Below are 12,904 nucleotides of genomic sequence, written 5' to 3' on the forward strand. Positions count from 1 at the left end.
TTTCAGCCTGTGTGAGGTTAATGTCAAGGCTGGTGAAGTACATATGTGACAAAAAACTTGACATGTGTTTCTGCGTAAATAAGCGGTTGTTTTCCACAAATGTGGGCTTATTCACACATTTATAAATGTAAAATCTACAGAGAGAGTTTTGGTCAATCAGCTTTCCAACATATACATGTGTCACATGTACATACCCTCCTGAGACCTCAGCTTTTGTTTAGTGTGCATTTTTATTTTTTTCTGAGCTATCTGGGATTAGTAGGACCTGATAAGTATAAAAAACTAAACACTGTCTTTAAACAGTGAGTGAAAAAAAAGATGTCCTCATGTGGGAACATTGGGTTTATTTTTAATGTCACAAGTGTGTATTAAAGTATAAGACTGTCTATTTCAATGCCTGAACATGGCTGTGCATAACTAAATTGCAAATAATGCAACATACCTACGTGATTTGTTAGTTCTTTAACTCTGTATGAATTTTCCGTACTTCAAACTGGGAATGTCCTTTTATCTGTAGGAACAGTCTGTCACACCTCACTGGCCTGTGTGAAATGCTCTAATAATACAATAATAAAGTCCCAACGTCCTAAAATGAGGTGATGATAAAGTCCCAGTTTCCTCAAATAAATACAAATTAACAGGGCCATAGCTTGTTACTTTTGCTAAAATTGGTCATATTTCTATGTCATATCAAACTACAAACAAAATAAATAAATAATAAATAAACAAGGATCAACCATAATATTTGACCAGGTTTTGTACCCTGTCCACTTTTGTGTCGGGATTGGCTGAAGGCTGACTTGGCAGAGTTGGCCGCCATCTTGTTCTTACATGGATTTGTGTTTTTGCTACCACTAGATGGCACAAAAAAGCGTCCTCAAGCAAGGACAACAGATCTAAGTTAAGACGAATGAAGTATAAGATACACCAAACTCAAAATGTAATGTCTTCATCTGAAGATGTAGGTTTGCAGGAGGTTTCAAAACAGTAGTTACAAAGTGCTTTAAAAGGTAATAAGAAGTGCACAACTCACAAAATATTAACTAAACATTAAAGAATAGCCAAAACACATACATTTTAAGAGACGTGTTGTGGGAGGATGTTCCAAAGTCGAGCTGCAAAGTAACTACAAGCTCCAGGAGCCAAAAGTCACAAACTAAATCAGGAAACTGGAGAGAACAATTCCTTATCTAATTCCTCCGAAGCAACTACACACTGGCACCACTTAACCCTCTGTCAGACAGTGATTTTCAGTGGGAAATTTAAACCATTACATTGCTCTCTTCAAAGCCAGACTCCACTTAGAAAAACAGTGTTTTAACATCGCTGAACACAGGAGCTGCTGGTCTATTGCTGCATGGAACAGTTATTTTGTTTATGTTTTTGTGTGACTTTGGCATTTAAAGTGTATAGTTTGGATTTACCAAAATCACACAATAACACAAACAAAATAACGGTTCAAGGCAGCAGTAGACCCACAGCTCCTGTGCTCAGGGAGCTTAAATTGCTGTTTTTGTGAATGGAGTCTGGTGGCTTTGAGGAGAGCATAGATGGGGAACTGAAGCTGTTAATGGCTTCCCCATTGAAATGGGCTGTCTGATGGAAAGGTAAAGCAGTTAAAATATTCTTGATATAGTGTGCACTCAAACTGATATTGATTTTTTTAGGTGGCTAAAATACGTTTTGCTGCTTTCTCCATCCACAACAGTGCATTGCTTATCTTCCATGTCGGACTCCTGCCTGAGGAGAGGCTGGCCGACTGACATCTACTATATGTAATACACTGACTATGGATAAGAACCTCATCCAACCCCACTTCAACAAATATGAACTATCCCTTTAGTTGTACAATAGTCTCCACGTGAAGGACATGAAAAATGTTAGCAATGAATATTTAAAGACGTGACATTGAATGTGATCTGTTGTCTTCCAGAATCGTCCAAAAGCAATTTAGTGTTTGGCAAATTGGTTGCATAAACATATAGCAGCTGCAGTTGTTAACTGCAATAATTTGTAATTATGACATATTATTATATCTCATCTAGTTTACATTTTTAACAGACAACCTCAGTGTCATGTTGGAGTTTTTAAGATTAACAGTTAATTTTTGAATAGAGGCTGGTGGACAGTATGTGACACGAAACTTTGGCTCTTGATTAAATTCTGTTTTTTGGAACCTTCTCAGTGTTAAGGTGACACATTTTACACTACTTTATGTTACCCTTAATTTATATGATCTACTCAGGGTAGATTTCAGGGGGATGCAGGGGACATATCCCACTACCCATTTACAACATGTGCATTTGTTCCCCCAAACGAAACATGAAAGTAGGAGAGGACTTTTATTTTGGTGAAATTAAAGACATTTCCACCATAGACTGATGCAGTGAGGGCCCACACTGCTGCATTAAAATTCACCAGTATGCAGGAAATTAAGTTCTTAACGCTCAATATTTCCTCTGGAAGACTCCACACTGACAAAAAACACATATCCTTTCATAGTGGTATGTTTTGCCATTGAGCAGTGTCAATTTGAATCGCCACCAGACAGCAGCGCAATTTAAGGAGCTGGAAAGTCTTTATAGGGCAGGCAGGTGGGGTGATGGAAGGGTCCAACAAAAACCCAGACTTTCACCCAGGAGGCCCATGTTTGCCTCTTGTATTAATGTTGAGCCATACATGATGTCTTTTTCTAAACCTAACCTTTGTTGCACAAGGAAATAAATGTTAATACAAGGTGTTTTACGTTGTAAGTTTATTTTGAAAGAGACTGTATGCATCTAAGAAGCAGAAACTGTATATTTTGAAAAGACACAATGCATGTAACAGGAGTCCCAGAACATCAACAACAGACGCACTCAGGATACCTAGCTTTTCATATGTAGACATAAAAGTCCACTTACCAAACAGTGATACGTGATGAGTTTAGAGTGAAAATCTTTTGCTATTACAGCATCACAAACTACATTCTCCAGGATGGACCGTACAGTTCAATCTCTCTGAAAAATTTTCAACACAAACTACTACTGTATTAGACTGCATTAATTTAAGCTTGGTGTACCTAATAAACTGGCAACTGGAATATATGTTTGGTCTGTTTTGTTCTGTTTTTACTGTACAAATAAAGTACATGTGAATTAATCACATGTAGACCTCTGTTTCACTTGTTTAAATTAACAGTGAAGCACAATTCCCATGTTAAATTCCCATGTGGGCACATGCAGTCAGACATACATTAAACAGCATTTTAAATGTCATGGAGGAGCATGCGGTTTTTAAAATGTGGCATATTCAAATATTTCAAATGCAAAAACATGAAACATCCTTTTTTTGTTTCCTTGAATGAAAAACGTCCAAAATACCAAACATCATGACGTCAACCTGTATATTTGTCTTCTCTGTGTATATGGTGGTTGTGTGTTTAAATAGCTGTTATTGTGTCAGTCTCCTCCCCCATTCACTTTAACAGAGAGAGAACTCAACTATAAAACACACTACGAGTCTCCAGTCGGATACACCTCCACCCCCACCCCCACCCTCATCCACTCACACACACCAACATGACACACACACCCCCTTTACATGACCTCTGTTAACTCAGTGTGTGTGTGTGTGTGTGTGTGTGTGTGTGTGCGTGGTTCGTTAAGCAGGGGATCAGGCTGATTGATTGGTTTGGATAATAACACGCCTGCTGTCCGGTTCCACTCCATCAAACTGTGGACTAACACAGCATGACGTGTAGGATGAGACACGGCTGTTAAAGGAGGATGAGGGGAACAAATCCATTCATCAAAACCGCAACACTTCAAATAAATACTGTCATAAAAACAACAAATAAATAGTATTATGACTATTTCTGCTCCTATTGGTGTTATCATGAGCGTCAGTTACTCAATAATAGATTCATATTGAGGTTGAACTTTATGGGATATACCTCTGCAACATGTTTCCTATGGAATCTCAATAATACTCCTATTACATGTCAGTTTAAAGGAGCAATCCAGTGATTTATCATCAGATTCTTATAGAATTGGTCAGACTCATGACAGATCATTAAAAACAAAAAGTAAAATGTCAGCAATGTTGGCTGGGATAGGCTCCAGCCCCCCGCAACCCTCAAGAGGATAAGTGGTTATGGAAAATGTATGAATGAATGTTCTTTGTCCTTGTCAAAACCGGCTGCCTACATTACCCACAATGCACCTCAGTCAGCCACAAACAGTTCAGTAAGAGATTCAGGTGAGCCTTTCCAAAACTGGAATCTCCTCACTTCCACTCTAGCAGAGTGTAACTATGGAGCACTCTTCATTAAGGTGTAGGGGATAAATACAGCGGCAAGCTCTGGGAAAAACGTCCCTCTCTGTGGTGGAAAGAGAACTGATGTAACTTTTCATAAACATGAAGAAAAATAAAACTTAATCCCATTTTATGTGATTCATATGTATTTATAGCACTTACATTTGATCTGTATGTGCTGCTGTTGTTTGCCTGAATTACCTCTTATCCTTTTTTCATAAAGAGAAATGAATAATAAATGAACTGATATATAAATAAATAGAAATAAAACTTACTCCCAAGCTTCTTTGGTGGCATTTCTTTTTTCTATTTCTTTTTTTTTTGTAAATATCCCCTTGGTTTTCACTCTGTTGTTTTTAAGCTGCTTGGTTTTAGTAACATTGTAAATATACAACACTGCAATCAAATGAATGTGGCGGTGTCCTAAGGATATATTTGATCCTAAATACAGTGTAACCTTTAAGATGTTAATGTCTATATGACAATATGAATGTCTGTCTTAGTTTTAGCAACTTATACAGTATTTGTAGGGTTTGTCACATGGAACTTTATTTATACGGAGCTTCTTCCATGACTAGCACAGTTCTGAGTTGCTCATGGTCAGTAAGGCGGCATCGGTGCAGGCCCGCCATAAGAGGGTTTCAGAGTGCACTCCCATTCCCCACTCATTGGTTTAGGATAGCACCTAATGTGGCAGACCGCAGAAACAAAGTGAAAGTAGGTAGGAAAAGGGTGCAAAGGTGGTTTGGGAAAGGCCCAGAGGTGTTCTATGTGGTGGTACTGAGAGCTCAGCACACTGCAAATTAAGAAAACATATGCAAACAGACACACGCAAACAAAGAAACATCTTCACCAACTTAACGACAAATGAAAACACTAATTTGATGTCATCAAGTCATCAGGTTGGTGAAATGTTTTGTAAATGTGAGACTCTCCTCCCCATCCTCCGTACAAGCAGCCTTTTATCACCCGTCTTTATGTTTTTTGTTAGGCAGCGACCTCTAATGGCTGCGTTGATTATGACGGGAGCAAAGGAGGAAGTCAGGTCTTCGTAGGGATGAGGTCAGGGTGGACAGATGGATCAAGCACAGGACATTTTCCCAGGAGACTGCTGTTTTGCCTTGTGTTAAACCTAAAGTTAATGTTGAGTTACACTGCCTGGCCAAAAAAAAAGTCGCCACCTGGATTTAACTAAGCAAATAGGTACGACCCTCCTATTGGATGATTACTGCATGGGCGATTATCTTTCAGCTGGCAACAAGTTATTTAACCCCAACTGGTGCAATGAGTTGCTTCTCATTTCCTAAACAACCATGTCAAAAGACACATCCTGTGGTCGTGGAAAAGATGTTAGTCTGTTTGAGAAGGGTCAAATCATTGGCATGCATCAAGCAGAGAAAACATCTAAGGAGATTGCAGAAACTACTAAAATTGGGTTAAGAACTGTCCAACGCATTATTAAAAACTGGAAGGATAGTGGGGACCCATCGTCTTCGAGGAAGAAATGTGGCCGGAAAAAAATCCTCAATGATCGTGATCGGCGATCACTTAAACGTTTGGTGAGATCAAATCGAAGAAAAACAACAGTAGAACTCAGGGCTATGTTTAATAGTGAGAGTAAGAGCATTTCCACACGCACAATGCGAAGGGAACTCAAGGGATTGGGACTGAACAGCTGTGTAGCCTTAAGAAAACCACTAATCAGTGAGGCTAACCGGAAAAAAAGGCTTCAATTTGCTAGGGAGCAAAAAGATTGGACTCTGGAGCAATGGAAGAAGGTCATGTGGTCTGATGAGTCCAGATTTACCCTGTTCCAGAGTGATGGGTGCATCAGGGTAAGAAGAGAGGCAGATGAAGTGATGCACCCATCATGCCTAGTGCCTACTGTACAAGCCTGTGGGGGCAGTGTTATGATCTGGGGTTGCTGCAGTTGGTCAGGTCTAGGTTCAGCAACAGTATGTGCTCAAAGAATGAGGTCAGCTGACTACCTGAATATACTGAATGACCAGGTTATTCCATCAATGGATTTTTTCTTCCCTGATGGCACGGGCATATTCCAAGATGACAATGCCAGGATTCATCGGGCTCAAATTGTGAAAGACTGGTTCAGGGAGCATGAGACATCATTTTCACACATGGATTGGCCACCACAGAGTCCAGACCTTAACTCCATTCAGAATCTTTGGGATGTGCTGGAGAAGGCTTTGCGCAGCGGTCAGACTCTACCATCATCAATGCAAGATCTTGGTGAAAAATTAATGCAACACTGGATGGAAATAAATCTTGTGACATTGCAGAAGCTTATCGAAACAATGCCACAGCGAATGCGTGCCGTAATCAAAGCTAAAGGCGGTCCAACGAATTATTAGAGTGTATGACCTTTTTTTTTTGGTGGTGACTTTTTTTTTGGCCAGGCAGTGTATGTTAACTGAGGTTTACTGACGCAACTTAACTGTAAATTGTGTTACGTATGGGACTTCAGTTATGTAGCAAACATACTTCCTTTCACCCAAACCATCATCTACTCCTAAACCGAGCCAAAATAATAACATCCAGATTTTTTTTTCTAATTTTCAAATGTAGTAGCAGTCAGACGTAACTGACACCGACTCAAGTGACATCACTTGAGTCACTTTTCATATGTGCAGCAGTACTATCGACACCCTGAAACATTTTTAAAATCAGTGATGTTTTTTCTTTAAAGTGGCCTTATAGCACATTACTGACCTGCTAGTAACATGGCAGGGGTTTATCTGCGGTGGACAACAGAGGTCAACATACTGCAACTTAAGAAAATAAATAAACCACTCTGACAACACATATATCCCATTAAGATCTAAAATGCATCAATAAATTAATCATGGCAACTTCGAAAAAAAAAACAGATAAGCCAGTTTAAGAGCAACAAAGAGAGGTGGTGGGAGAAGTATTTAAATCCTTTACTGAAGTAAAAGCAGGGATACTACAGAAGTACTCATTTCACTGATGGACTCAGGGGGCGACCGCCCCCCCCTGGTGCCACCTCAGTTGAAAACGCCACGCTAAAGTGCTCTCTTGAGTGGCGAAAATGAGAGAATGTGCCCTATCAGCTGCCTTCTTGAATGATGAAAACGGGTGGATGTGCCCTTTTGTCTGCCCTCTTGAGTGGTGAAAACGAGAGGATGGCCCCTTTTGACTGCCCTCTTGAGTGATCAAAACAAGACGATGTGCCCTATTGGATGAAAATGAGCGGATATGCCCTTTTGCCTGCCCTCTTGTCCCCATGTCATGCAGTAGGTGCCCTTTTTTCCTTTTCGCCCCTGCCCTTCAAACATCCTGAGACTGTCATTGACTCATTTACTACTAAAAGTCCTGTGTTGTTTTATTGATTGTAGCCTATGATCATATTTAATTAGACAATTGGAACTAGCACATGCATCATATTGTTATTAGTTTAAAAAAAAGTCAGAAGTATAAAGAACAACACAGTCATTATAAATTGAGGGCTGAATGGATGGGTCATACAATGTTCATGTCTCATGTGAAACCAAAAGTCAACATTTACTTATTTGAACTTATTTTAACCCAAACCATTACTTTTTCTCCACCTACAAAACTGTGACCATTTCACAACACTGCAGCCATTGACAGCTATCTCTGTATGTATATATGTATGTATATATATATATATATATACATATATATTGTGAATTATTTCCAGAAGGTTACAGTATTATCACCTTAAAGACTAAAACTGGATTATTTCAATTTTACATACTGCAAAATCACAGTAATCCAATGTACATAAACTGTAAAGTTACAGTTAAATACAGTTTTACAGGAACTTACTGTTATGTCACAATATTGTAATGGGATGCAACTGTGAAGTTACAATCAAATATAGTAATTTTACGAAAGCATACTATTAAATCACAGTAACATGCAGGTATAACTACTGTTAGATCACAGTATACAGCTGTCATTTCACAATAATTTACTATAAAAATGATACAGTAACTTACTGGGAAAGTAATGCAACTAGTAGCCAGTAACTTACTGTAAATGTACAGTCAGATATTTTACAGTGTATTCTTAAAGCTATTGTTTGTACCAGTGGTATTCAATATTCTCATGGAGACATTCAAACATGTTTGGTGCTCACTGGAGTCACTACTGAATTACAGTATTCCTTTTTTCACCTACAATATTCCCATGAAATCATACACTTTTCTATTAATATTACAACTTTACTGTTCCTGTATTTATTATAGGTCAATACCAATCTAGTATAAAACTTTCATTTTTTGATCTGTTTGTATTTTGTATTTTGTATTTTGTATTTCTGTTATATTATTCATATGATATTGCTTAAATTATCCCATCAAATATGTGTAATATTGTTTATATGTTGAGGTTCAAGGATTTCATCAGTCTCATCATAAAATCCACATGAGCACTAAAAGTCTAAAATATGGAGAGAAAAAAAAGACAGAAATCCAGAGTTATTTACTGTATGTGATTCTACACTGTGACTTTAAGGTGACCTTTATAATTCTCTATATTGTAGTAAATCTGCAGTAATATTCCCCCTGGGACTGTTGTAGTGAGTCTATAATGACTCATCACATACTGTATTTTATTCTGTAGTATCACATATTCATATATTGTGGTCTGCAGTATTCCTTTAATGTTTCTATTGTAGTTTTAATGGAATCTATTGCTCAGCAGTGCTTCTTGGACCTTTTATAGTAAATGATATCATTGTAACATCAAATTAATGTTTACATAATATTCTGAATGTGTCTTAAAGGTGCATTTTTATTTATCCTTTAACACATACTACACTTTGTAAATCATTCCTCGAATGTATTTTATTATTATTGTTGTATTTTTTATATTCCTGAATTAAATATCTATTAAATAGTAAATACTTTATATTTTTGTCCTTGTGAATATGATTTTTTCCTTGCATAATCCTGTTGTTTGAAATTTTAAATTATAATCATGTTTGTTTAATATTATTATTATTCTAATATTTAATGTGCATGGCTTAATGAGAGAGAGACACCCCCTCCTCTACCTCTCTCCCTCCCCAATGTGTCTCCCGGTGTCTCTCTACCACTGTATGGAGGTGGCATTACATCATCTCAAACTTGCAGCGCTTCCTCTCTGCAGCACGTATGTTAATTGTTATTATTATTTTATTATTCAGCCAATCAGCTCCAGACAAGGTCACCACAAAATCCATGAATGAACCCCACATATAATATCCCCAGTGTTTCATTCATTTAATCCGCTTTTATTAACAAAAATCTGACATTTGAATTATGTTTCCCCGGGGCTGTTTTAAATTAATAAATATTTAATATGAAACAGAAATTTAACAGTTTCAATATCTTTGTTTATTTCTTGTGTCCAAAAGCAGCGTTTTAAACTCACATTCTTTACATGAAATAACTACAAATTTCTAATTATTTTTGTAGATTTTATGTGTTGTTTCATCACCTGCTCCATTTTCATCCCAAAAAAACACGTGTGATCTTTTTATTTTTATTTTTTTATTCCGCCCTTTTTAAAATATATATATTTCCATCCTCCCTCCAGCTTTTATTTATATGTATCTCTATTTATTTGTTGTTATTTTTGTTTCTGTTTTTTTTTCGTTGAAACCAGGACAGTCCCATCACGCGCACATTAAACGGGGACGCGCAAAGCATTTTTCGTTCACGCCTCCCATCAGGCACGCTCGCACTCATTCACCCCACCTCCACACACACACACACACACACACACACACACTGTTGCCTGCAGTGCATCGATGCCAAAAGCAGCGTGTTGTAACTTCCAGCAGACACACCCACCTCCGACACACACGAGGCCATTTTCGCGCGTAAAAATACTCTAAAAAGATATACAAATTTCGACCATTTCACAACAATGAAAAAATTCTATGAAACATTGATTTTTAAATCACTGCTGAGAATGTTCTGCACAAGAGTTACTTTAGAATGCATATAGCTCCAAAGACGTCTTTTTGAATATTTGTGCAGCAGATCTATTTATTGCAGCTTTAAAACCACCCCTGAGATTTAATGAGACGGTTTGGGTGTGAAATGTGTTGCAGCAGCGCGCTAAATCTCTGCTCGCAGCGGCCAATCACATTGCACAATTCAAATAAAATAGAATAAAATAGTAAAACCGGAGAAGGCTGATGACAGGATGGAGACTTAATTCCACGCACCCACCGAAGTCCTGTCTGAGTAGGAGGCTGGTTGGTTTCAAGTAAATGGGAAAGGGGGAAATTCAGACTAATTGATCGATTTCATTGGATTTCCCTGCATGTATCAATTAGTATGTGTGGAATAATTCAGCAGCTTTTTGCCCTCATTTGGTTTCATTTTCATTCTCATCTCGTTTCAGAACGACTGAGAACGAGAATGAGCCAAACAAGCAACAGACAGACATTTCTATTTATTTCTCATCTAACTCTGCATTTATTGTTTCTATTTCATCCTGATTTGACTGGTTTGTTTCTCCTGAACCCTCCGGACCGTGAATATCAAACCTCTCTCTCTAACAATAGCACCGGGGAGGATTCTGCGTCTTGAATAATTCAGCATTTCTCTCTGCCACCAGCATGTACACACATATACACAATCAGAACTACACACACACATGCAGAGCCCTCCTCCACAGCGTCGTTATGCAATGCAACAGCACAAAACAACAACCACATTCCTCTTGTTTCATCTCACATATTGCAGCTTTTTCATTTTCCAGATATTAGACGGATCCGGGATTTCTCTCCTCTGCAGGAACTGTTGCATTAAAACCATTAAAGCTTCATGCAGTGTTATTATCTTTATAAGAAAAACAGTTAATTTACATCTTATTTTTTTAAAAACATAAAACAAAAAAATCGTGCAGTTGTATTTTCCATCGTGCACGAGGCGTGTGCACGGTTGCTAACCCGAGCAAGCACGGCGAAAATTGACGAGATTAATGAGGTCTGTCAACCGTGTTTTTCGTTCTTTTCGTTTTTTATCAGACACATGAGATAAAAATGAAGATGATATTAATAAGAAAATGTTTTAACGGCTGCTTCTCATCCTCTAGTTTTTATTCCCGGACAGCGCGGGTGTGACGGTGCTGCTGCCTCCCTGCAGCTCCGCACACTGCGGCGGGAAGCACGAGTCCTACACAGCCGACAAACCCTGAAAAACAAGGCTCCAGCGGGACATTTATAGCGTCTGGTTTCTGTACATTTTTATTCCGGTCAAACAGCCGTTTGCAGACATTCAAACTAGCCTTTTAATTCCTTTGTAGCTTCTTAAACACCCCCGCAAATAACACCAAATTTAACCCGCTTGAATAAAAACATCAGTTTTTATTTTTCTTTTAATATAGGCCTATTAAATCTGAGAAATAAATTAATGTCTGCAGATGAAAAAAAATCAACAAATGTCTTCAGTTTTGGGACAACCAAGGTGCAGAGAGGAGGAGGGGGAGGGGGGGGCATTCCCCTTGTTAGCACACACACACGCACACACGCATGCACACGCACCCACTCGTGTCACACACACTCCAAATGTGAAGTGTAGCCCCGTTAAAATGAGCCGCTGCTGCTCACATGTCCCCACTGCTTCATTACGAGCCACACCAACAGGGACACATCCGGCAATATTAACATTAAACATCATTTGAAAAATAAATTAATATCATTAAAAACGAATTTAAGTGTGCAAACTTAAAAGTGACCGACATTTAATTTGTGATTTAAGCATTAACCTATTCTTTATAGCCTCTTTTTTTCGGGTGCTGAATTGAAAATAAGACATATGCTATATTTTAAAAAATCGCTTATAGAAGCGACTCTAACTGTTTTTATCCACCTTAAAATATGAGTAAAAATATTAAACACCGGTAAGTTTCAAAATGAGCCTAAAAAACGACATTATTTGCTTTTAAAAATTAACGATTCCCATCCTGGTAACCAGTAGAAAACAGATTTCAGGACACAATCCAAGGAAATAAATACACAGATCGTAAAGTATGACTCTACATCTTTTTGTTGTATTTATATATCATAATACTAATAAATAATATGGATAGTTTTTGGACACTCACCTATGTGTAGAGCTAGAAAGAGTGCGAGGCATTTGGAGGACCAGGTTACTCCCATCCTCTGCGTCCTCCTCTCACCATTAGAGCAGAGATTCAGAAAGTTGAGGAGGAGCCGCACATTCCCCGCAAAACACCCGCAAAACAGTAGCTATATCCAACACACTCTTCCTCCTCCTCCTCCTCTCCTCTGCTGCTTCCTTCTTCTTTTTCTCTCCTGTCTTTCGTCTGTGTATGTGTGCTGGTCTTCTTCTTCTTCCTCTTCTCTGCTCTCTGTCGTGCTCCGCTCTGCGCTTCCTGCCTGTTTTTACGCGTCTGGAGAGAAAAAAGAGGAAGGAGAGAGAGGGGGGGGGGGGGGGAGGCCCCTCCTCTCTCTCTCTCTCTCTCTCTCTCTCTCTCTCATTATGATTTCATCACATACTTTTTTTATCATACCCTTCATTCATTTCATTTATTTGCTTTTATACCTCCAACTCACAAATACTGAGGTCATGAGTCCTGATATTAA

At 38.4% G+C, this 12,904-nt stretch overlaps 1 protein-coding gene across 1 annotated transcript in view; it reads right to left on the minus strand.

Moving 5' to 3' along the window:
- nrn1a (neuritin 1a) overlaps window positions 1-12,700 on the minus strand; it is a 19,440-nt gene extending 6,740 nt beyond the window's left edge. Inside the window, exon 1 of the mRNA XM_033639258.2 lies at window positions 12,403-12,700. Within this exon, the coding sequence (XP_033495149.1) occupies window positions 12,403-12,457 (55 nt within the window). The 5' untranslated portion in view covers window positions 12,458-12,700. The remainder of the gene's footprint in view (window positions 1-12,402) is intronic.
- Window positions 12,701-12,904: the final 204 nt, after the last annotated feature.

The sequence above is a fragment of the Epinephelus lanceolatus genome, chromosome 20 (genome assembly GCF_041903045.1).
Source record: "Epinephelus lanceolatus isolate andai-2023 chromosome 20, ASM4190304v1, whole genome shotgun sequence".
Lineage (NCBI taxonomy): Eukaryota > Metazoa > Chordata > Actinopteri > Perciformes > Serranidae > Epinephelus > Epinephelus lanceolatus.